Here is a 26140-nt window from a genome sequence, read left to right as displayed (position 1 = left end):
GCACAATCCCATGGGCGATGAGGAGGTAGCTGGGTAGCTTTGGTTTTGCTGAAGGCCTCACTGTAGTCAGAATACTCTGGGGGAATATAAACTGGTTCATTAGTTACCGGACTCTCAATACTTGTAGTGAGACAGGGGAGTTGTGGCTGAAACTGGAGGCAATGTGAGTAACAATGAGGAGACCATTTTGTGAGCTTTTTAGAATTCCAGGAAATCTGGGGGTCATGAATTGTCAGCCATGGATTTCCTAAGACTACTGGATTCTGGGGTGTTGAAGTCACATACAAGGATATGATTTCAGAGTGGAACAGACCTATCTTGAGGGTAACTGGAACAGTTTGATGGGTAATTCCTTCTCCAATAGGTTGACTATTTATGGCAGTTATATTAATCGGTAATATACAAGGGATAATGGGTAAGTTGAGTTCATGGACCAGTTCATGATTTATCAGATTCAATGCAGAGCCGGAGTCTCTGCATTTGCAACGTGATGTACAAACAACATGGCTTATAACAGGTAGGAACAGGAAGTGATGTAAGCGGAAGGGGCAGTATTCAGTACTCAGGAGATGACTCCCTCTGGTGGTCGGAGGAATGGATAGCAGATGCAAATGTTACAATGTGTCACATATTCAGTTTTTCCCCTCTATATTTCTGTGAAGCTGCTTTAAAGGTGTCATGAAGTGGCTTTTTTTCATTTTGCATTCAAAAAGAGCATCATAAATAAATAACAGTCTATTTTTTACCCTGGATTTGAGGCTCTCTCCTACATGCTTGGTTTTTATGGGCATGCTGCACTGAAGACTTAAACGCCCATGGCTTGGAATGGATAAGATTTGCATATCTGATGAGCTTCAGCTCCCTCGTCAGTACATTTGGGAATTGTTAACCATGTGGGAAAACAGCAACCGGAACGAACTGCCCACAGGGCTTGCAAAATGTCTTTATCAAACAAACACAATGATTTATTTCTCATTCACCCACGATTGATTGGAATGTCATTTTTTATTACTTGGCCTGCCCAATCGGTGGATAGAAGAGCGAACCGTACATCACACACACATGCGCCAAGTACGTTGCACACAGCATGATCAAAACTTCTGCGATTCAAATATCAAGTCAAGAAAGTGAACAATGCACATCAAGAAATAAATGTTACTTCACTTTTTAAGATAGCTGTCAGCAGGTGGCCTGTCTGGAAAACACATATCTCCGGGAAGTTGGGCTTTGTGAGCCTCGGCCCATTCATACACGAGTCTGATCATGAAACGCAATGAACCAACAACACCACAAATAAAGAATTCTCCAGCCTTTGACAGCGTGCTTAGGTAGGCTATATTTTCTGTTAGACACGTACACATAATGAATAGATGTCAAACGATCTGTAACAATGCAATACCGTCACGTATAAAAACATTTTTACTCACATTAGTGTGTTGCTTCAGTCATTCATGTAATCTCTTCCTGTCTGCAAATCCAGTCTCTACAAACGCATCCGTGGTAAGATGAAGGAACAAACATGCAATGTCTCCCTCCCCCAAAGTTCATTCACGCATTCATAATATTGGAATACGGATAAAGCTTTTTGCGGTATGTTTGTTGCTTAGACGTTCGATCAAGGTTAGCACTATGTATGTTCAGTGGGCATGGCTACAGATTCAGGTTGTTCTTCTTCTATTGAGGTTCTGTTTCACCACACTCTGACATTAAGGTGTGGCATAATCTGAGATTGAAGGGCCTGGTCTCAATAAAAGCTTTTCTTTGAGTAACAAGGATGTTTTCAGCTCTGAAATTTACAGGATATTACCATGACCTGTTATATATCAAAAGCTCAAGGGGAAAGTTAATTTCTCAATTCATTACCCCTTTAAAATAAACTTAAGTTCTTTATAATATAAAAGTGATTTGACTTTTGGTTAATTTAAAATCATATTTTAGAAATCATTGTAATGCAATGGACTTAAACGAATGAATGGAAAATAAATGCAAATAAATATGCATGTCAATTTGCAGCAAGCAAATGTTTTCAGAAAGAACAGTAGGCTAATAATGATCTGTCCAACATTGTTTAACATAATGATGCCATGATTGTCAGTTAGGCCTTTTATCCAGTGTTCCCAGTGTTTGCTGTACAAGCACACAGTGCACCTGTAGAAACTGATAGGACTGTAACTGGAGATGATGTGCCACAGGCAACAGATGCAGTGGAGCCATCGCAGTGGAATAGCGCTCACACAGTCAAACTAGGTCCTTTAGGAACTTTTTTTAACAATCATTTTACAGTCCCATCTGTTGTAGACAATGTCAAGTATCTTTTCAATGAGAACTTTTCAATGAGGAGTGTCATCAGACCAATACTTCTGCATGAAGCAGAGATCATAACCATCTGAAGATGACACCAACAGCTCTTTTTCAATACGCAATTTTTCTTGGGATCGGACTCCAATGTGTCCAGACGAGATTATACACAAACCGTTGGGCGGTTAAAATAACTGGAGGTCCTGATGCTGCTGAACTTATTGCAGACAAATATGGATTTGTGAATATGGGCCAGGTAAGTACACTGTAACATTTTTTGCCAGTTAAATGTTTCGTGTGGCAACATCTTGTGATGGTTCTCACTATTAACTACACTGTAAAAAAATGATATGTTCAATAAGTTATGATAACATATGTTTTTACATTGTTTTAACTCATCAAAATAAGTTAAGAAATGTTAAACTTTTTTTATTAGTTTAATTAGTTTAATTTTTTAACATAATTTAAGTTGAAATAACTTAAACACCAAAGTCGATTGTACTGCAAAAGTTCAGAATTTGCCTTGTTTACAGTGTAGTTGCTTTTTAGCATATATTACTAGGATATTAGCTGTTTATTACTTACATTTAGTACTTATAAAGCACATATTAATGCCTTATTCTGCATGACCGCATATTCTACATCCTTTAACCCTACCCAATAAATAAACTTAACAACTACCTACAAACTATTAATAAGCATAATTAGGAATGTTTTGAGTCTGAAAAATCCTAGTTAATAGTGAGAATTGGACACTAATCTAAAGTGTGACCCTTGTATCAAGTGGGTGTTATCATATTTATTTTAACTTTGTATCTCTTCTTGATTCCTGCTTTAAATTCTTGTTATAAGTCTCAATGGCCTATAACAATACTGTAATATTATGTTACAGTCTTGGTCACATATGGTAATAGAAGGTACTTTGTTATATTATGCTGCTGAATTACCATATTCATAAGGATTTTTTTAAAGTCTCTTTTAAGTCAATCATTACTTATATAAATTGGAAGATGTTGTGCCACCAGGTTCATAGACAAAACAATTTTTTTAAGAACACAGATTATGCAAACAAACTTTAGGGATTGTTCCTATTTTTATTTCAAATTAGACTTTCATTATTACCGAGCCTATCTCTGGGTCACTGGCTCTTGTATAATAAATGTGTTTAACCGTGCAAGATGAGCTCCTAACCCTGATGGCATCTTAAACCCTACTTCAGTTAGTTAACCAACTGGCACACTTTATTTTCCTTCTTATTGTACAAATAAATATAGCTGCTAAGAGAAAATGAAATGTGACAGGATACTAATGGAGAAATTCAAATGTAATATTTAAGGTGAAAAATACAGGAAAACAGTGTTTGTAGAAAATGGACATCAGAAGTCTCTCTGACAGAAAAGATTTTTAAGAAATTAATACTTTTATTTAGATACATCAGATTAATCAAAAGTGACAGTAAAGACATTTTTAATGTTACAAAATACTGAGCGTTCTTTTCATCAAAGAATCCTAAGAAAAAAATATCACGGTTTATACAAAAATATTAATATTAAAACATTAATTAATAGTAAAAAAATATTAATAAAACTGTTTTCAACTCTCTAGATCTCTGAAGGATCATATAAAACTGAAGACTGGAGTAATGGCTGCTTGAAATTTGGTTTTGCCATTAAAGGAATACATTTCTTCAGAAAATATTAAATTGTATTGATATTTCACTATATTATTGCGTTTAAATGCAGCTTTGATGAGCAAAAACATCTTTCAAAAATATTACAAAAAATTCTTTACAAAGATGCTGTCAGTATCTAAACATGGAATATTCCTTTAATATTCCTTTTGGGCCAAATTGAATCCCAATGGTTTGTGCAATGCACCATGAGATTTCTTTGGTCCAGTCACTGTTTGAGTTTTCTGCTCTGTGTGAGTAGTTTATTTTGTTTTATGTCATTGTTACCATAATGGAAACTGACTTCCCACACTCACTCAATGAAATGTGTAACTGCCGTTTACTGTGGGGCGTTTTAGTTCCGGGTAAATCTGGTATGTCTTCGGCCAACATCATAATGTCAAGGCACAGGGTGTCAAAGACATATCAGCAGCCAAGGTTTAAGCTAAGCTGAATTGCGCAGTGCGAGCTCAGGTTGCCTCTGGTGGTAAGTCTATCAGCGGTGTAGAATAACCCTTTTGTTGTTTCATAGGCATACGTCAGGGATGGATACATAATTTATATCTCTGTCAGTCACCCCATGAGCAGCGGCTAACAAATTCTTCTTCCCCTTGTGCCACTGCAGATAGGTGGTCTAGTGGACCATTACCAGTTCCAGCACAGAGGAACCATCAAAAGGTCCACTATTAAAAGCAGAGTGAACCACAGTCTCATCACCATGGAGACCAAGGTATAAGGATCATATACCTTCAGTCAAGGAGACATCACTGAATAGTTAATACGTTAGACTACACCACTCTATAAACACCACACACACACACACACACACACACACACACACACACACACACACACACACACACACACACACACACACACACACACACACACTTACCAAAACAGATAAAGACAGCGGTGCACCAAAGCATGAATGCATCCTTAAACTTGCCAAAAACTAAATGAGACAATGATAGTTACTCTTAATGAATATTTAATTTCATTCACTTTGGTTTGTGAAGCATGTTATGTATGCAGTAGAACATCATACATTTCTTCTGATGCTAAAGGTGGAGTGGATCCAGCAACAGATGGTTCAGAAGAGAGTAAAAAGAACTGAGACAATGGACCAAACCCACGCCACCTCCTTCAACGACCCCAAGTGGGACAGCATGTGGTATCTTGTTAGTATGCAACACATTACAATCAGCAATTTTATATTCAAATAAAAGGCATTCTTAAATTGATCAAAACTGCAGTGGTAAAAACAATTACTTTGTGAAAATATGCACATTTTAAAGCAATACGTTCAAAGGTAGTAACACCCTTTACTACTGCAGTTTTAAAAAAAAGTAAATTATATGAAAATGTTATGACCCAGTTTAAGGGATAGTTCACCCAAAAATACAAATTCTGTCATCATTTACTCCCCTTTATGTTGTTCCAAACCTATATGAGTTTCTTTCTTCTGCTGGAGAAGAAAATGGAGTCTCCCAAAACTTGTATATTTAAGTGCACTTAACTTTGTGCTCACGTTCACTGTACTAAGTTCATCAAAATGGGTACACCAGAAGTTCAGTATACCATGCTGGGTACAACCAATCAAAACTTCAGCATGCATTGCACTATGAATAATTTATACATCTGAATTGTGACACATTTTCTTTGATTCTTACTATTTGCTTTTACTTTTGCTCTTTTGTTCTGATGTTTTTGTAGCTTGTTTTATGTTCAGAGTTGATCTGTTTATCGGATTAATATATATATATATATATATATATATATATATATATATATATATATATATATATATATATATATATATATATATATATATATATATATATATATATATATATATATATATATATATATATATATATATATATTGTCACCATTGTAGAGATTCATACACGGATTCTTGACATTTTCTTGACAGATTTAAACATTTTGTGCACAAAAAATAAACTAATAAATTGTTCAATTACTACAAGAGTAAAGAATCTCATGGACATTTTTATTAATATTTCAAAACTATTAATAACTGTTTTGACAACCAGAGCATTTGACTCTGCATGACATCAGGGATTCTGCCAAAACATGATGATGTTATCATCAATGAATAAACAGCATCACTTGATGATATTTTCTCATGACTTTGTGTTCCTTCCCAAATGTGACTCACAAACACAAATCAGCCAGAGAGACATTATATTATAATATTATACAGTCAAGGTTGCCAGGCAGAACTCATTGCATGGCCAATGACATCAAAGCAAGACCAGAGTGAGCTATTATAATTAATTATGATTTTGAGTTCATTCAACTTGAAATCTTAAGTTTATGTATTTTGTAGGGTAATAAGTTATACTAACTTATATTTTTGAATTTTTGGACTAAACTAGTAATATTTAGTCAAGTTTACTTTTTTTAAGTAAAGACAACATAAGGGTTTACAGTGTAACCAGATAGAACAACTGTTAACTATTTAATGGTAGTAGGGAAAACGTATATGGTAGTGAATGGTTGTAGTGAATCTGCTGGGTTACAAACATTCTTCAAAATAGCTCATTTGCTGAACACAAATTAATATATTTTGAAGAATGTTGGTAACAGGCAGTTGACGGTAGCTATTGACTTTCATAATTGGGAAAAAAATCAAAAGTCAGTGACTAAAGTCAGCTGTCTAGTTACTGTCTAACATTATTTGAAATATATTATTTTGTGTTCAACAGAAATTATGTAAATTGTGACCACATTTTTATTTTGGGGTAAACTATCCCTTTAAGACACTGTATAGTAACTTGAAACATATTGATTAAAACATACTAAAGCATGTTATATTTCCCTACTTTTCTATAGCATTGTGATCACAACTGCTTGACCGACATGAACATTCAGGCCGCCTGGCGCAGGGGCTACACTGGGAAAGGGGTTGTGGTCTCCATACTGGATGATGGTATAGAAAGACAGCATCCCGACCTAAAACAAAACTATGTAAGTGTTATGACATCTTAAAATATTCTGAAACAAATAAATTGGTTCCTTTAACTACAACGTACTTACATAGATCAAAAAAGGGTAACACTTTATTTTAGTGTCCTTGTTACACGTTGCATAGTTTTTAGTAAATAATTACTATAAATAATGCGTAATTGCATGCAAACCTAATCCCAATCCTAACACTATAGTAAGTAAAGTAGCCTACATGTAATTAATATTACTCAGCATATAGGCTGAATGTATAATTTCTGCAATAAACCCATAGCTAAGATAAGAATCCATGCCACAGAGGTTCTTTATTGTCGAACAATCTACGACGTCAGGCAGTAAAAGTCCAGGCAAGGTTCAAAACACAGCAAGGAAGGAAGACAGCAAACAAAATCCAAATGATACACAAAATACTTTGCAGTGTGTTCACTGAAGCACATGACTATAAAGAGAGAATATAAAAAATAAGTGCCACTAAAACTCCATCTGGTGGAGGGATGAACTGTTCATGGGCTGAGGTGTTACAATTATACTGTAACAAGGACAAGTTTAGTAACCTAAATAAGAAAGAAAATAGTTATGTACAATGTTCTTATTGTGTTTATGTTGTTTTGCAGAACACTTTTGGTGCTATTGAGGTGGGATCCGGGTATATGGTTAGAGACAGGTTTCAGTTGCACTTAATTGTTACAGCACTGTAAAAAAAAATGTTGGTTTAACTTAAAAGAGTAAGTAACCTTGTGGCCTTAAATTTTTTAATTTATTGAAATTATAAATTTAAGTTGATACAATGAATTGGCTTAATAAATATAAACTCAAAATATTATTGTATCTGAACCACATAAAAATCTGATGAATCATAAAAAAAGCACTTCGTCAGTTTCACTTCGTCATCACAAATAAAACACACCCAATATGCTTAAAACATCTTTTAAAAATATTTGGATAAAGGTTGTCGATTCTCAGAAATATTCATTGTATTAACTCTTTTTTTTTTCTTCAATGAACTAAAATTTTTGAGGCAACCAGGTAGTTTATTTATATATATATATATATATATATATATATATATATATATATATATATATATATATATATATATATATATATATATATATATATATATATATATATATATATTTTTTTTTTTTTTTTTTTTTACAGTGAGTGTAATTATATATTTAAGTACTGACTAATATGAATTAACAACATGTCAGGTTTAGGGTTTGGTTGAGGTTTAGTTGCATGTAATTATGCATAATTTACTGTTATTACTATGATAACAACAGTAAATTAAAAAGTAACATGTAACAAGGACACTGTAAAATAACCTGGTTGCTTCAAAAATTTTAGTTCATTGAAGAAGAAAAAAAGTTAATACAATGAATATTTCTGAGAATCGGCAACCTTTATCCAAATATTTTTAAAAGATGTTTTAAGACACTGTAAAATAAAGTGTTACCCAAGTTTCTTTGTATGCTTTGTTTTAAGAGCAGGTTAAGATGTAAGAAAACAGTCAAAAGTGAAATTACACATGTAATTACAAAAGTTAACTACAGCTGTAATTACATGCAGGTGTTTTTATTTTATTTTATAAGTATAATGTAAAAACATATACTATATATATACACACACACATATATTGTATCAAATTATTAATTTAAATGCTAGTATAGTTAAATACTTAATATTAATTGTAATACATTTCATGAATACACAAAATTTGATATCTGCCTAAATAAATCGCAGATAAATATCAGATTATGGAAAATCATTGGGTTGCGTACACTATTTAACAAACTGTCCTCCAAAAAATACGACTCTATAGGTCGTTTTTCAAGCACCTTATTATGACCTATATTTACGTTTTAACGTCATGCTGCTAGCTGGCGTAAAAATAATGATAGTGTCGCGTTACGTCTGACGTCATGAAATGACGTATGACTGTTGTTACCAACCAAAATGCATGTTAATTTAAATGCAATGTCTGGACTTTTTACCACCATTTGTCATATTTCCATTTAGCAAAAATATATATTTTTTAATTTACAACTACACCCACCCCATCCCTAAACCTACCCAGTGATTTATAGTGCATACACACTTTATGAGCACATGTGTTCCCTGGGATCGAACTCACGATCGCATGATCACATGTTGTTGATGTATAGTGTAATGCTTTACCAACTGAGCTATGCAAAACCTGAAATATTAAGCAGATAAAACGGTAAAATGCTTTCAAATGAAAGTGTCCTGCTGTCAATAGGAGCACAACTTTAGAATACGATCCTGTGCGTCATATTTAATTAATTAAAATATTGTCGATAGGGGCCCAACTTTAGTAAACGCTCCTATGGGTCATATTTCAAGGAAGTGACAAACGACCTATACAGTATAGGCGTATTGGTTGAAGGACATGTTGCTATTTAAGGTTGACTTAAGAATTACTCAAGTGATTTAGTGGTCACCCAACATGTTGTGAACATGTTTTGTTTTTTTAATAGTCAATGCCAGGTATTAGAGAAAAAGGTGGCTGATACAATTCTGATATATTGTATTTATATAGTCTTAATATTGTATATGTCTTATTATTTCACACAAAATGGCACATAAAAAAGGTAAAACAGAAAATATACACTTATTTTCAGTCAAGTGGGAGTTGTTCATTGGCCAATATCTGTTTGCTCAAATACTGTCTGATTAATTGTTAATACCAATGTGTTGGTCTATCAGTACATTTGTTGGTCAATATTGTGAGTAAGATATCCAAACCATGAAGCCACATTTTGTCAGTATCAAGTTCTATGTTGTAGATTTTTTGTTTTTATTCCTGTTACTTTTATTTCTTTTTTGTATTCCTTTATTATTTTTTATTAATTTCATCTGTGCCTTATTTATTTTTTAATTTAGCCTATACCATTGTATTTAATGCCATTTTTCTTCTTCAGTGTGCCTATTTACTAGTGCTCAACTTTGTTAGTTTGGTTAAATAAAAAGAAAACTACATTTATATCCTTCACCCACCATGACAAACAGATGTTATTAATGTGTTATTATATATTTATAAGGACCCACGAGCCAGCTATGATGTTAATGGCAATGATCCTGATCCAACACCACGTTATGATGCCACCAATGAAAACAAGTCAGTCCATTTCCACTGCGATGCAGTAAATTCTCATTTCCCTCAGTTTCCTCATATTTTTAAAATACAGCGCTCCAGACAAATATGAGGTTTTCCATATCTTTGTGATTTGATAAAGACATGGAACCAGATGTGCTGGTGTGGTGGCTGCCTCTGCAAACAATTCTCTCTGCATTGTCGGAATTGCCTACAATGCAAATATTGGTGGTGAGTCATCAGCAGTTCATGTCTATGTTTTTTATATGTACAGTATGTCTCTAATAGCTATGTTTGGTGCACTATAAACTACTGCATACTTTATTATGCGTTATCCAACAATAAACATTTAGTACTACTGTATATAGTGGTATTCAAAACATAGCCCACGTTATTGATATCTATGGAGCTGTCCAATCTCTCCTTGTAGGTGTGCGTATGTTGGATGGTGATATGACTGATATGGTGGAAGCCCAATCGCTGAGTCTGAGGCAGCAGTATATTGATATCTACAGCTCCAGCTGGGGTCCAGATGATGATGGCAGAACAGTAGATGGACCCGGCCCTCTTGCCCGGCTTGCTCTAGAGAATGGCATACGCAAAGTTAGTTTGTGCTTGTGTGTACATTATTGGGTAGAGTTTGTCATTCCACTTCCGCAAAACCTCTGTTCATCTTCAGAACACAGTTTAAGATATTTTATATTTAGTCAGAGAGCGTACAACAGCAGAAGACCCCATCAGGTACCACTAATCTCCAGTACAAATAGGAAAAAGAGGCTACAATTTGCACAAGCTCACCAAAATTGGTATCGATTTCTGTTGTGACATTCAGATGGTAGAGTCAGAATTTGGCATAAACAGAATGAGAACATGGATCCATCATGCCTTATTACCACTTTGCAGGCTGGTGGTGGTGGTGTAATGGTGTGGGGGATGTTTTCTTGGCACACTTTAGGCCCCTTAGTGCCAACTGGGCATCATTTAAATGCCACAGCCTACCTGAGCATTGTTTCTGACCATGTCCATCCCTTTATGACCACCATGTACCCATCCTCTGATGGCTACTTCCAGCAGGATAATGCACCATGTCACAAAGCTCGAATCATTTCAAATTGGTTTCTTGAACATGACAATGAGTTCACTATACTAAAATGGCCCCCACAGTCACTAGATCTCAACCCAATAGAGCATCTTTGGGATGTGGTGGAACGGGAGCTTTGTGCCCTGATGTGCATCCCACAAATCTCCATCAACTGCAAGATGCTATCCTATCAATATGGGCTATTTCTAAAGAATGCTTGCAGCACCTTGTTGAATAAATGCCACGTAGAATTAAGGCAGTTCTGAAGGTGAAAGGGGGTCAAACACAGTATTAGTATGGTGTTCCTAATAATCCTTTAGGTGAGTGTATTTGTGTACAGTAAAAAATCCATATTAAAAACTTTATAAAGTAAATTATATAGCTTCCGGCGAATCGCCTCATCGCCATATTCAACTTACTTGAAAAAGTGTAGCGCCCGCAACTTTCACAGTTCAAAATGCTTACTCTACGTCTGACGAGCATAACTTGTACGCATTTTGAACTGCTAGAGTTGCGGGCACTACACTTTTTCCCAAAGAAGGCCTTTATTTTATTTATTTTATTTTTATCTATAGTCATTTTCTTCAGTCTACAAACCACCATACTTTAGGCGAATAGTTCCTAAGTAAAATAACTGAAAAAAATAAACAGGAAAAATCTGTACATTACTTTTTGTTTCTCAGGGCAGAAAGGGCCGTGGCTCCATCTTTGTGTGGGCATCAGGAAATGGTGGGCAGAGTCAAGACCACTGCTCATGTGATGGTTACACCAACAGCATTTACACCATTTCAGTAGGCAGCACCACTCAGAGTGGGCAAAAGCCGTGGTACCTGGAGGAATGCTCATCTACTCTGGCCACCACCTACAGCAGTGGAGACAGTCACAGCCTGGGTGTTGTGAGTCACTCACAAAATTTTTGTTAGTTTTTTCCTCACTGGACCCATGCATATGTGTTTTCATCATGCGTATGTGTGTTTTCATGCAGGTGACGACAGATCTGAGGCAGCGTTGCACTGATGAACACTCTGGCACTTCAGCATCGGCCCCCATGGCTGCAGGAATCATCGCCCTCACATTAGAGGCAAAGTACGTGGTCATGTCTAGTTTACTTGTGCTCTGTTTGATAGATCTCACAAGCACTTTGTGTTCAAATCAAGTGTAGTGATCTTAAGCTAGATGTTCTGCCAAATGGCAAGGGTAAAAAACTTATCTTGGATCACCTCCCTTTGACACTTTCCTTTGGTTCAGATTAGGTCAAAGGTGCATTCTGCCATTGTTGCTTGTGGGCTTTCAATTCCACATACAGATTTTATTGAGCCAATCATGTCTGTAGGACAAAGGATTTACTGCCATCCCTTAAGTGTGAGATGAATAAACTAATGTATTTGTTCTTCGTCCTCAGTCCAGCTCTGACCTGGAGGGATGTTCAGCACATAATGGTGAAAACTTCACGTCGTGGTCACCTCAGTGCCTCAGACTGGCAAAGCAATGGAGCTGGATATGATGGTAAACTAAAATATATTGCATATTAAAAATCACGTATTATATATTATTCAGAATCTGTTAAATTTAGCTTAAAATCTAAATGAAATTCTTTACCATCACACTTTTACTGTAAAGAGGATAACATAGTGGTCGACTGATATTGGCCAACCACTATTTAGCATGTTCCATTACTGGTTAAATGAAATGTGTTTTACTTCATACAACAATGATAGATAGATGACAGTCCCAAATCCTATCCTGAGTTGGGTTGTGACATGAAATATTTGCAAATTTCAGTTGCTTGCAAATTTGTGTATTTTTAATGGCCTTCAATGGAGATAGATACTTTTTAGAACTGTATAGTGTTGTCACAGCATATCAGTAGATTCCACAGCATACATTAAGCATGCACACATACTTTTAATACATAGTTTTAGAGTTGAGAAGAATTCATTAAAGGGTTAATTCACCCAAAATGTACTTATCAATTACTCTCCCTCATATCATTCCAAACTTGTAAGACTTTTGTTCATTTCAGCAAAGTTCATAGATATGGGAAGAAGGAGGCAGGAACCGGCAAACATTTAAAAGACTTTAATCAAATAAAAACGCAGACTCAAGGACACTGCCGTAAACACACACATAATAAACGTAACCAAAACATAACATAACATCCAGGCCTGGTCCTCTCTCGTCCTTCACTGCCATCGCTTTATGCTCCGTCACTGCTCCGTGAGATATCCTAGACTGGTGTGATGTGCAGCTGGTGCTCATCATCCAATTACCTCACATTGCTCTCTCACGGCTCTTGCTCGTACTGCTCATCACAGTCCCTCCCACAGTATTTCTATCCCTCCACTAACAGTCCAGGCAACTGCCACTTTGTCACTTCAAAAAGTTCATAAAGAGATTGTAAAACTAATCCATTTCAATCAAGCAGTTTAGTCCAAATTTTTGGAGAAAAAAAAATTGTGAGCAGCAGTATGGTTTCATGCCAAGAAAGAGCACTACAGATGCATTATTTGCTTTGAGTATGTTAATGGAGAAGTACAGAGAGGGTCAGAAAGAGCTGCATTGTGTCTTTGTAGATTTAGAGAAAGCATATGACATAGTGCCAAGAGAGGAGCTGTGGCATTGTATGAGGTCTGGAGTGGCAGAGAAGTATGTTAGAGTGGTACAGGATATGCATGAGAGCAGTAGGACAGTGGTAAGGTGTGCCGTAGGTGAGACAGAGGACTTCACGGTGAAGGTGGGACTGCATCAAGGATCGGCTCTGAGCCCCTTCTTGTTTGCGGTGGTGATGGACAGGCTGACAGATGAGGTCAGACAGGAATCTCCATGGACTATGAAGTTTGCAGATGACATTGTGATCTGTAGTGAGAGCAGGGAGCAGGTGGAGGAAAGTCTAGAGAGGTGGAGGTTTGCCTTAGGAGAGGAGAGGAATGAAGGTTAGTCGCAGCAAGACAGAATACATGTGTGTGAATGAGAGAGAACCAAGTGGAACAGTGAGGTTACAGGGAGAAGAGGTAAAGAAGGTGCAGGATTTTAAGTACTTAGGGTCAACAGTCCAGAGCAATGGGGAGTGTGGAAAAGAGGTGAAGAACCGTGTGCAGGCAGGTTGGAATGGGTGGAGAAAAGTGTCAGGTCTGTTGTGTGATAAAAGAGTACCAACAAGAATGAAAGGAAAGGTGTACAGGACAGTAGTGAGACCAGCGATGTTGTATGGTTTGGAGCACTGAGGAAAAGACAGGAGGAAGAGCTAGAGGTAGCAGAGCTGAAGATGTTGAGGTTCTCTTTGAGAGTGACGAGGATGGATATGATCAGGAATGATTACATCAGAGGGACAGCACATGTGAGATGTTTTGGAGACAAAGTTAGAGAGGCCAGGTTGAGATGGTTTGGACATGTTCAGAGGAGGGAGAGTGAATATATCAGTAATAGGATGCTGAGGTAAGAGCTGCTAGGCAGGAGGTCAAGAGGAAGACCAAAGAGGAGGTTTATGGATGTAGTGAAGGAGGACATGAAGGTAGTTGGTCTGAGAGAAGAGGATACAGAGGATAGGACTGGATGGAGGCAGATAATTCACTGTGGCGACCCCTGAAGGGAACAGCCTAAAGAAGAAGAAGAAGTTTAGTCCAAATTTTCAGAAAATACTTGATCACTTTATATGATAATTGAATTTAGGTGGTTCACAAAAATGTCATGGCCATCAGAATATTATGTTCTATGAATATCTGAACATGCAATATTAAAAGCATAAAACCATTGGTTAAAATATAAAAGCATTAAACAGCAAAAAAAAAAAAAAAAAAGAAAATGCTGTATAACACTGATCTCGTTATTTTACATATGCATATGATTGCATATGATATAGCTTTTTTCTGCAACGTCTTTGCATGTTTTTTGATCTGTATAGAAAGAGTGCTGATCTTCAAAATCTTTGATCTTCTGAAAGAGAACTGATGAGATTTAGTAATAGCCTATGTGTTGTAGTGCCTCCTAGCAAACACCAGCGAAAACAGGGAAACACAGAAAAAACAATGTTTGGCGGAGAAGCGTTTTCTCACAAATAACGGAAAATTTTGCGTTTGCCTGGGGAAGAGTTAATGTTCAGTAATTTAATGTACAACATAAGGTTATGAAAATGATTAGTCTTATTTGAAGAGGAATATCAGAAGGCCAAATCCTGACTAGATAAAAGGAGGAGCTGGGGATTGAGGGGGGTAATTAGCTGATAATACTGATGGACCTTATATATGGATGCTGTGATAGGCATCATATTCCTATATAAAGACGTGGATCGACTTAGAGTTAGCTGATATGAGCTTGACTGACGTGACTGCCAGAACAAATGCTACGCTTTATATCAGCGTACATAAACAGAAGCTCAACTGCAAGAACAAGTGCGCTAGGTCATGTCAGTCAAGCTCGCATCAGCTGACTCAGACAAAAATCTCTCAATTGTGTTTTGAAGATGAACAAAAGTTTTATAGGTTTGGATTTACATGATGGTGAGTAAATGATGACAGAAAATTGGAGTGAGCTAACTCTTTAATAGTTGCAAGGTAAATAAAGTATGCTCTCACTGCCAATTTGTAAACTATGTCATCACTGACTGTTGTGCAGTTAGTCACCTTTATGGATTTGGATTGATGGATGCTGAAGCCATGGTGAAGGAAGCAGAGACCTGGAAGCAGGTGCCTCCTCAACACATATGTGAGGAAAACCTAGTCCAGAATGGCAGGTAACTGTTTGATCAAAATCTTTATACTTGATGATACTTGGATACTGATGATTCCAAGCTCCTGTATTCATACTAACGTACTGCCTTTAAAAAAAAGTCTTTGTTGTGTTGTTATCATTCTGCAGTGATATATACCATGGCATGCCATGATATTGAATGATTACCATATACTTATACCAATGGAATTTATATAAAGGATATTAATACCATGGTATTTTCATCAGTTTTATTGACTGAAGATTCTCTCTGATTGTCAAGTCAAGTCAACTTTATTTATATAGCGCTTTTACAATGATGATTGTTTTAAAGCAGCTTCACAGTGTTAAACAGGAAAATATTGCAACCAAATTTGATTCGGCTGTACAGTCGTTCTGGACAAACCAGTGGTGTTATCATATAGCAACAATGTGAGCAGATCAGTTATATAGTCAATACAGTAAATTTAGTAATTAATTAGTGTCTAATAATTAGTGTCCCCAACTGAGCAAGCCAAGCCAAAGGCGACAGTGGCAAGGAACCAAAACTCCATCATGATGGAGAAAAATAAACATTGGGAGAAACCAGACTCAATCTGGGTGCCAGTTCTCCTCTGGCCTAACAAACAGTGTATGATTATTATTCTGACAATCTTGCAGGTCACAAATCATATTAGATAGGAATATTAAAAAGTTTGCGGTATCATGCAAGAGACGGGTTTAGTGAGGATGGAGCAACAATTACACAAAAATATTAATATTTGAAGGATCGGAGTCATCGCGCTAGAGACGAGTTTATTTAGGATGACGTTTCAAATAAGCAATATTGAATAGGAATATTCAACAGATCAGAATCGTCACCCCGGAGACAGATTTATTGAGGATGGTGTGCCTGTGAGGCAAATTCAGAGGAGACACTAATTGACACGGTCTCAGCAGACACTCAAAGAATGCGCTGGTCATGTCCAGGCGCAGGTCCACCATCTGATCTGGATACGGACCGGATCCGGCTGACTGCAGTAAACCTCGGGATAAACAGAGAGACTGACATTAGCGTCGTTGCCATTCTTTTTATGATGTAACGAGTACATCAGGTGTTATGGGAAGTGTTGCCTGTTCTGGCTAACCTAGTTAATGCAGCCTAACAATCAGTCAATTGGTTTGAATAATGTAAGTTAAAAATGTTCTGTGCATTCCATAGTAAAGAGATGTGTTTTTAGTCTAGATTTAAACTGACAAGAGTCTGCTTCCAGAACAATGCTAGGAAGACTGTTCCAGAGTTTAGGTGCTAAATAGGAAAAGGATCGAACGCCTGGAGTTGATTATGATATTCTAGGTATTATCAACTGGCCAGAATTTTGAGAACGCAATAGACATGATGGAGTATAATGTGTTAAGAGCTTGCTTACTTAGACTTACTTAGACTTTACTAAAACCCAGATGTGCTTTGTAATTGATAAGTAAGATTTTATAATGTATTCGATAATAGGGAGCCAGTGCAGTGTTACTGGGCTAATATGATCATACTTCCTGGTTCTAGTATGAATTCAAGCTGCTGCTTTTTAGACAAGCTGCAGTTTATTTATTAAATGAGCAGGGCAACCACCCTGTAGAGCATTACAATAATCTAGCCTTGAGCTCATGAACGCATGTACTAACTGTTCAGCATTTTGCACTGAAAGCATGTGCCGTAATTTAGATATATTTTTTTAAAATGGTATAATGCAGTTTTACAGATGCTAGAAACATGGCTTTCAAATAAATGTTGATATCAAAGAGCAAACCCAGGTTCCTCACTGACGACGAGGGCTTGACAGAGCAGTCATCAAGTGTTAGACAGTATTCTAGGTTACTACTTGTGGTGTTTTTATTCTGAATTAAGTTGCAGGAAATTACTATTCATCCGATTTTTTTTATATCAGCTAGGCATTCTGTTAATCTTGTGAATTGTTAAGTTTCATCAGGGTGTGAAGAAATATAGAGTATCGTCAGCATAACAATGAAAACTAACGCCATGCTTCCTAATGATATCTCCCAGTGGTAGCATATACGGGGTGAAAAGCAGCGGTCCTAACACTGAGCCTTGTGGTACTCCATACTGAACTTGTCTTATATGATATATGACTTATATGATGTGATGCTGTAGTAGACAGCTGCATGATTATAATTTTATTCCTAATATTATCAGTCTTAGTGGTAAAGAAGTTCATAAAGTCATTACTGCTGTGCTGTTTACAAACATCAGAAGATGAAGCTTTATTTTTGGTTAATTTAAGCACTGTAGTAAATAAATACCTAGGTTTGTGTTTGTTTTCTTCTAAGCGAGTCGAGAAATAAGCAGATCTAGCTATTTTTTGTGCCTTTTTTTATGCAATCATGCTCTCTTACCACGAATTGCAAAAAAACTCCATTTTTGTTTTCTTCAAGCTGCGCTCTATTTATTTGGCTGCTGTTTTAAAGGCCTGAGTGTACTCGTTGTACCACGATGTTAGACTATTTTCTTTAATCTTCTTTAAGTGCTGGAGAGTAATTGTGTCTAAAGTGCTGGAAAAGAGAGAATCAATAGTTTCTGTTGCAACATCAAGTTCCTCTATGCTATCTGGGATGCTGTGACATGGAACTGATTAGGAAGATTATTTACAAAGCAAACTTTAGTGGCAGCAGTGATAGTCCTGTCATATTTGAAGCGATGGAGACAGCTTTGCAGCCTTAGGTAAATTAAGTATACATTATACTAGGTAATGATCTAAGATATCATCGCTTTGCTGCAGAATTTCAATGGTATCAACATTTATTCCATGTGACATTATTAGATCTATTACGGCATCCTGTTAAATGGCAATGATATGTGTTGTCTAACTCCAATAGAGTTTAGAATGTCTCTAAATGCCAATCACAATGTGTACTTTTCATTGTCTACATTATCTTTCATTGTGTGTATTTATTTCAGGATCATAAGTCCAGAGAGGGTGTTGAGGTCAGTGTTCAAGTCCTCAGGGTGCTCTGCTCAGCGTCTGCAGCGGGTGGTTTATCTGGAGCACATTATTGTACGTGTGACGATCACACATCCTCACCGTGGAGATCTGTCAATCACACTGACATCACCGTCTGGAACCCGATCTCAACTTCTCACTAACAGGTACAAATATACTGAGCCAGCTCAAGCAGACTGAAATGCAAGTAATAACTGTATGATTTACTGAAATGCATGATACATAAAGCCTTTATAAAGTCTTCATATTTGATGCACATATTTCAAAGGCTTCTAAATTATCAGCATTATTAAAGCATGTTGTACACAATCTTCTACATGCCTTCTGTCAGCTGACACTGCCTTCTGTCATCTCATACTGCACATTTTAGCAATAAAATACATTTTTGTGTAATTCTAAATCCATTATTGTACACACTCTAAAATCTGATTATTGTACACACTCTAATAACAGATTTTTAAACATAACAACACATTTGAAATAGTTAGCAATATTTCAACATGAACAACATAGGTTTAGTTGATTATCCATACATCTACTTTAGAAAAATCATGTTCTGATGAACCCCTCCTTGAACTTTCACCTTATCGTGGTGGAGGGGTTTGAGTACCTGAATGATCCTAGGAGCTATGTTGTCCAGGGCTATATGCCCTTGGTAGGGCCTCTCAAGGCAAACAGGTCCTTGATGATGGGTCAGACTAACAGCGGTTCAAAAGCCCACTATGAGCACTATGAACAAAGGTCTTTCACTGTTGTATGTGCCTACGGGCCAAACAGCAGTGCAGAGCACCTGGACCTCTTGAGGTCTCTGGGAGGGGTGCTGGAAAGTACTCTGACTGGAGACACCATCTTTCTACTGGGGGACTTCAACGCACACGTGGTTGGTAGGGGCGTGATTGGTAGGAACAGCCCCCCTGAACCCGAGCGGTGTTCTGTTATTGGACTTCTGTGCTAATTGTGGCTTGTCCATAACGAACACCATGCACCATGTTCAAGCATAAGGGTGTCCATCAGTGCACATGGCACCAGGACACCCTAGGCCAAAGGTTGATGATCGACTTTGTGGTCATCTCATCTGACCTCCGGCTGTATGTCTTGGACACTCGTGCGAAAAGGGGGGGGTGGAGCTGTAAACCCTTCACTACCTGGTGGTGTGTGGGATCCGATGGTGGGGGAGGAAGCTGGACAGACTTGGCAGACCCAAACGCACTGTGAGGGTCTGTTAGGAACGTTTGGCTGAACCCCCTGTCAGAGAGATCTTTAACTCTCACCTCCGTCAGAGCTTCGACCGGATTCCGAGGGAATCTGGAGATATTGAGTCTGAATGGACCATGTACTCCACCTCCATTGTCGACGCAGCCGCTCTGAGCTGTGGCCGTAAGGTCTCCGGTGCCTGTCGAAGCGGCAATCCCCGAACCCAGTGGTGGACACCGGAAGTAAGGAATGCCGTCAAGCTGAAGAAGAAGTCCTATCGGGCCTGGCTGGCTTGTGGGGCTCCTGAGGCAGCTGACAGGTACCGGCAGGCAAAGCGGATAGCAGCCCTGGTATTTGTGGAGGCAAGAACTCGGGCCTGGGAGGATTTCGGTGAGGCCATGGAGAAAGACTATCGGTTGGCCTCAAAGAGATTCTGGCAAACTGTTCGATGCCTCAGGGTCGCTTTGGGCAGCTGTTGACCTCAATTGGGGATATTGGTGGATGGTGGAAGGAATACTTTGAGGATCTCCTCAATCCCACCGACACGTCTTCCTTTGAAGAAGTAGTGGCTGAGGGCTCAGAGGGTGACTCGTCCATCACTTGGGCTTAAATCATCAAGGTAGTTAATAAGTTTCTTGGTGGCAGGGCGCCGGGGGTGGATGAGACTCGCCATTGTCTCATCCACCCCCCGTTTGTTCCCAGTGCGTGTTGGTCTCAGGCAGGGCTGCCCTTTGTCATCGGTTATGTTCATAATTTTTATGAACAGAATTTCTAGATGCAGCCAAGGGCCGGAGAGTGTCCGGTTTGGGGACCATGCGATTTAATCACCGCTCTTTGCAGATGATGTTGTCGTGTTGGCAACCTTAGACCAGGACCTTCAGCATGCACTGGGACGGTTTGCAGCCGAGTGTGAAGCATGTGAAGAGTGTGAAGATGAGAATCAGCACTCCCTTAGATATAGGGTGAGAAGCTCGGCCACTCAGGAGGAGCTCAGAGTAGAGCCGTTGCTCCTCCACGTTGAGAGGAGCCAGCTGAGGTGGGTCAGGAATCTATTTCCGATGCCTCCTGGACAGGAGGGAGGTGTTCCGGGCACGTCCCCCCGGGAGGAGGCCCCAGACCCGGGCCCAGATAAGCAGAAGATGATGCTTATCCTCAATCCCACCGACAGGTTGGAATTTCTGATGAACATGATTTTTTTTTCTGCTTCACAAACATCAGGCTTTTTGAGGAACGTTTATTTGTGTACACACACACATCGGAGTAAGGTCATAAACGGTGTCAGCATAATCCGGTAAGGACATGTAGTTTTTTGCCTCTTACCCCGATTTTGCGCTGCATAAACACATTAACCTGCTTTCTGTCGGCTTATTGAAGTGCGCATGTGTGACAGGTGACAAAAATGCAAATTTAGAGCAGATTTAAATGCATTCAGACAGAGCAAGCTAGTGTTTGCATGAAATAAGGACATATATCACAAACGCACTCATCTAAGACGTGTTCACATCTCATGCAGCAGAAGTAGAAGAGGTTGAGTCAAAACGTTGCATCTGTAACTGCATGAGGGATAATATGAGCAGTAAATCTCCTGCTGACACGTGCATGTAAACGAATGAAAACTACAGAGCTTTGATCATAATGTATTTAAATATTGTTTTGGACATATCATTGGGAGATATGAGTGACATCTGTTATTTATATGCAATTTATGTAAGTAGGCTGCTTAATAAATATCAGCAACTGTTCAAAAATCTATATTTTTGCTCAGTTTGGTCCTCTGAATAAAAATTTGCGGTTTGTTTTCCCACCTGCTATGATCTTATTCTCATACGTCATACTTTATGAGTATGTGCCATAAAAGCCTGACGTATCAATTAGGATACTCAAAAAACAAACTTTTTTAAATTTTGTTTATAAATTAAATAAAAGATCAATTTAAACAAATTATTTTATGTTTATTTTTTTACTCTTTACTTATGGTGTTAATAAAATACTACCTACATTTAGAGGCGAACAGTAGTGAAGTATTTTTACTCTGCTTAAGTACATTTTTCAAGTGTCTGTATTTTATACGATTTTCTCTTTGGAAATCTTTTATTTCACAACATTCCAAAGCATAATATTGTGGTTTTTAGTGCACTACTTTTCACATTAAATATAGTATAATGCTTAATTACATTAAAAAGTAGTACTTTTTTACTTTCAAGTAAGAGTAATTCCTTTTTTATGTAATTATGTATTAAAGGTTTTTTTAAAAATCTTACATTTATGAAATGTAGTGCAGTAAAAAGTACTTTACCTTTTCCACTATTTCTTTAGGATTATCTGAGTGATTGTTTTAATTATTCTGTGGCTATTTTCTTTCAGACCAAATGACCACTCCAATGAAGGCTTCCTGAAGTGGGAATTCATGACAACTCACTGCTGGGGTGAAAAACCAGCAGGAGACTGGATCCTGGACATCAGAGACACCCCATCTCCACGGAGAAATAGCAGACTCCAAGGTGCCTACCACCTTTACCAATAAAATACTAGAGTGGTAGCATATGACTGTGATATAAGGACGGTCATATGGATTACTGAATTGATTGGCACTACAACTTTAACATATTTTAAACTTTATGGTAGAAGCCATGGTATATGAACAAAATGTAAACTTCACCTGTAATAGAATGCAAAATGTTTTTCTTTTTCTATTGTTTATATTAGGCAAACTGGTAGAATGGTCCCTGGTGCTTTATGGAACATCCACACATCCATATATACGACATGAACAGCCCCGCTCTGCTAAGCTGCTTTCTGAAGATGACATCACAGATGAGTACAATGGTGATTTACCCAATTATTTAAATTAAATAAAACAATACATTATATGAATCATGCGAAGGAATCGAACAATCAGCATGAGAGACAGCCTGTATATATAGCTGTCTCTCACCTCCATCCCACAACAGATTTTCAGCCAGCCCAACTCCTCACTCTCGGCTGGTTCCTGTCCCATCCAGAGATATTTTGGGGAGTACTCCGGGTTTAGGCCAAATTCAGAACTCAAAGCCCTCCCCTCGGACAGCCCACTAAATATGCATGCTCTGATTAGCATTAACTTGTGATGCTAAAATAAGTAGACACTTAAGTAATAATCAACATGCATGAACTGCATTAGAAAAAAACATAAATACCAAGTAGAATATGCAGATAATTTATCAGAACTACATTCTTTTTCTGAGTTATTTTTAAATTACTTTTAACCAGTTAGGATCAAAATGATTTAATAAGTCAGTTCCTTCTAATAAGTTCATTACATACAGACATGTCACACTAACATTTGAAAAAAGTGTCCAAATAGCATAGTATATATTTTTTTATTATTATTTCAAACCTATGGCAAACATTTAAGTTGTGTTTGTGCTATTTAAAAAATTTTTATTTTTATTTTTTTTATTTATCAATAAATGCAACTTGGTTTGATGTTTTATTATCTAATGCATGTTTTTTTTTTTGTTTGTTTTTTTTTTTTTGGGGGGGGGGGGGGGGGGGGGGGGGGGTTGGCAGCTGAACCCCTTACATGTAAAATATTTACTTAAAGTACCCCCTGAAATTTAACAATACATTTCATTTAATGTGAAAATGACTGTGCTGAGACATCCAGGCTTAAAAAAATGCTTTTGTGTTAATGAATAAAAGACAATACTTTGTGTACTTTGTGTTTACACTTGGTTCACTTTTTACAAACAACACTGTAAAAAAAATATCACCTTGGTTTTTGCATCAGACTTCTAAGTGTTTTGAACCCATCAAATTGGTGTTTGACCAAATTGACTTTACATGTCTTCAAGTAATTTCAACTCAAATCCAAAATATTTCCAGCCGTAAATATTTTAAGAAAATGTAAATTGTAAATAATATGCATGATTACAAAGCCTTGTCTAGATGACTATGCTACAAATCCAAATTAAGTGAGCCTACTCAAATTATCCAAGTAATGTAACAAACAAAGATTTATTTGTAAATAATAATATTTTTTTTATGTTCTAAAGTTAAACGTGCTCTGCCAAATGCACATTAAATTCACCACCATACTTGCAGAGATGGAGTTCGTGGAGTACCCCTATAATTAATCAAATCACACCATTAATTTTAGTATTAAATTTAAATTAACTAATTAATTAATTATTAGCTTTTCATCAACCCACAAACCCCCATTAGTTCCCTCATTATCCCATTTAAAAACATGCATCTATTTTTAAGTGGGATTAACTGCCCACTTTTGAGGCCACTGTTAATATATAATTCTTTGTGAATATCTTCCCTTTATCCTCTACTCTCTAAGGCTCTTGTGATGCAGAATGTAGTGAGGATGGTTGTGAAGGACCTGGACCCCAACAATGTGTTTCCTGCTTGAACTTTTTCCTAAAGTTCAAAAATAACACACGGTCAGAAATCTTTACTTTTCTCTTTGGTTCTTTCTTTTATTTTAAAAGTTTACTGATTATATTACAACTCATTTTTCAGGACCTGTGTGTCTGAGTGTCCAGGCGGGTACTGGGGCGATAAGAAGAGGTGTAAGAAGTGTTACTCCTTCTGTAAGTCGTGTTTAGGGAGCCGCAGTGATCAATGCACGGCCTGTAGGTCGGGTTACCATCTGAACCAGGAAAAGAACAACTGTGTGACCAGCTGTGAGGATGGCTACTATATTCACCATGGTAGGAGTGATGCCACCATGTCAATCAGACTCAGATTCTTCCCTGCTGAAAAATCCAGCATTGCTGGCCACAAGCATAAGCTATGTTTTGTATACTGGGACCAGGATGGGATGCTGGTTGCTGGTTCCCAGTATAATTCCCAGTATAATTACCCCTTAATTAAAAAATACTTACAGTATAATTACCCCTTAATTAAAGAATACTTACAGTATAATTACCCCTTAATTAAAAAATACTTACAATATAATTACCCCTTAATTAAAGAATACTTACAGTATAATTACCCCTTAATTAAAAAATACTTACAATAAAATTACCCCTTAATTAAAGAATACTTACAGTATAATTACCCCTTAATTAAAAAATACTTACAATGAAATTACCCCTTAATTAAAGAATACTTACAATATAATTACCCCTTAATTAAAAAATACTTACAATATAATTACCCCTTAATTAAAAAATACTTACAGTATAATTACCCCTTAATTAAAGAATACTTACAGTATAATTACCCCTTAATTAAAAAATACTTACAATATAATTACCCCTTAATTAAAGAATACTTACAGAATAATTACCCCTTAATTAAAAAATACTTACAATATAATTACCCCTTAATTAAAGAATACTTACAGTATAATTACCCCTTAATTAAAAAATACTTACAATGAAATTACCCCTTAATTAAAGAATACTTACAATATAATTACCCCTTAATTAAAAAATACTTACAATATAATTACCCCTTAATTAAAAAATACTTACAGTATAATTACCCCTTAATTAAAGAATACTTACAGTATAATTACCCCTTAATTAAAAAATACTTACAATATAATTACCCCTTAATTAAAGAATACTTACAGTATAATTACCCCTTAATTAAAAAATACTTACAATATAATTACCCCTTAATTAAAGAATACTTACAGTATAATTACCCCTTAATTAAAAAATACTTACAATAAAATTACCCCTTAATTAAAGAATACTTACAATATAATTACCCCTTAATTAAAAAATACTTACAATATAATTACCCCTTAATTAAAAAATACTTACAGTATAATTACCCATTAATTAAAGAATACTTACAGTATAATTACCCCTTAATTAAAAAATACTTACAATATAATTACCCCTTAATTAAAGAATACTTACAGTATAATTACCCCTTAATTAAAAAATACTTACAATATAATTACCCCTTAATTAAAGAATACTTACAGTATAATTACCCCTTAATTAAAGAATACTTACAGTATTATTACCCCTTAATTAAAAAATACTTACAGTATAAATAATTTGTAAATTTTCCTGATAGTTACCCCTTTATTCCCCCAATATTACATATTGTTCCCATTTACTTACTTTATAGTTACACTATAA

The 26140-nt window shown here is 36.6% G+C and overlaps 1 protein-coding gene across 1 annotated transcript in view; it reads left to right on the top strand.

Annotated features, from left to right (window-relative positions):
• Positions 1 to 2392: 2392 nt before the first annotated feature.
• pcsk5a (proprotein convertase subtilisin/kexin type 5a) overlaps positions 2393 to 26140 on the top strand; it is a 60934-nt gene continuing 37186 nt past the window's right edge. Inside the window, exons 1-16 of the mRNA XM_067439981.1 lie at positions 2393 to 2554; positions 4593 to 4697; positions 5035 to 5148; positions 6827 to 6961; positions 10024 to 10100; positions 10219 to 10307; positions 10507 to 10679; positions 11841 to 12053; positions 12143 to 12243; positions 12560 to 12663; positions 15769 to 15886; positions 18812 to 19000; positions 22413 to 22549; positions 22755 to 22874; positions 24376 to 24478; positions 24558 to 24748. Coding sequence (XP_067296082.1) covers positions 2393 to 2554; positions 4593 to 4697; positions 5035 to 5148; positions 6827 to 6961; positions 10024 to 10100; positions 10219 to 10307; positions 10507 to 10679; positions 11841 to 12053; positions 12143 to 12243; positions 12560 to 12663; positions 15769 to 15886; positions 18812 to 19000; positions 22413 to 22549; positions 22755 to 22874; positions 24376 to 24478; positions 24558 to 24748 — 2131 coding nt within the window. The remainder of the gene's footprint in view (positions 2555 to 4592; positions 4698 to 5034; positions 5149 to 6826; positions 6962 to 10023; positions 10101 to 10218; positions 10308 to 10506; positions 10680 to 11840; positions 12054 to 12142; positions 12244 to 12559; positions 12664 to 15768; positions 15887 to 18811; positions 19001 to 22412; positions 22550 to 22754; positions 22875 to 24375; positions 24479 to 24557; positions 24749 to 26140) is intronic.

Source organism: Pseudorasbora parva, chromosome 3 (genome assembly GCF_024679245.1).
Source record: "Pseudorasbora parva isolate DD20220531a chromosome 3, ASM2467924v1, whole genome shotgun sequence".
NCBI lineage: Eukaryota > Metazoa > Chordata > Actinopteri > Cypriniformes > Gobionidae > Pseudorasbora > Pseudorasbora parva.
Note: the sequence above shows the minus strand (reverse complement) of the source record. Positions and strands in the feature narration are given on the sequence as shown.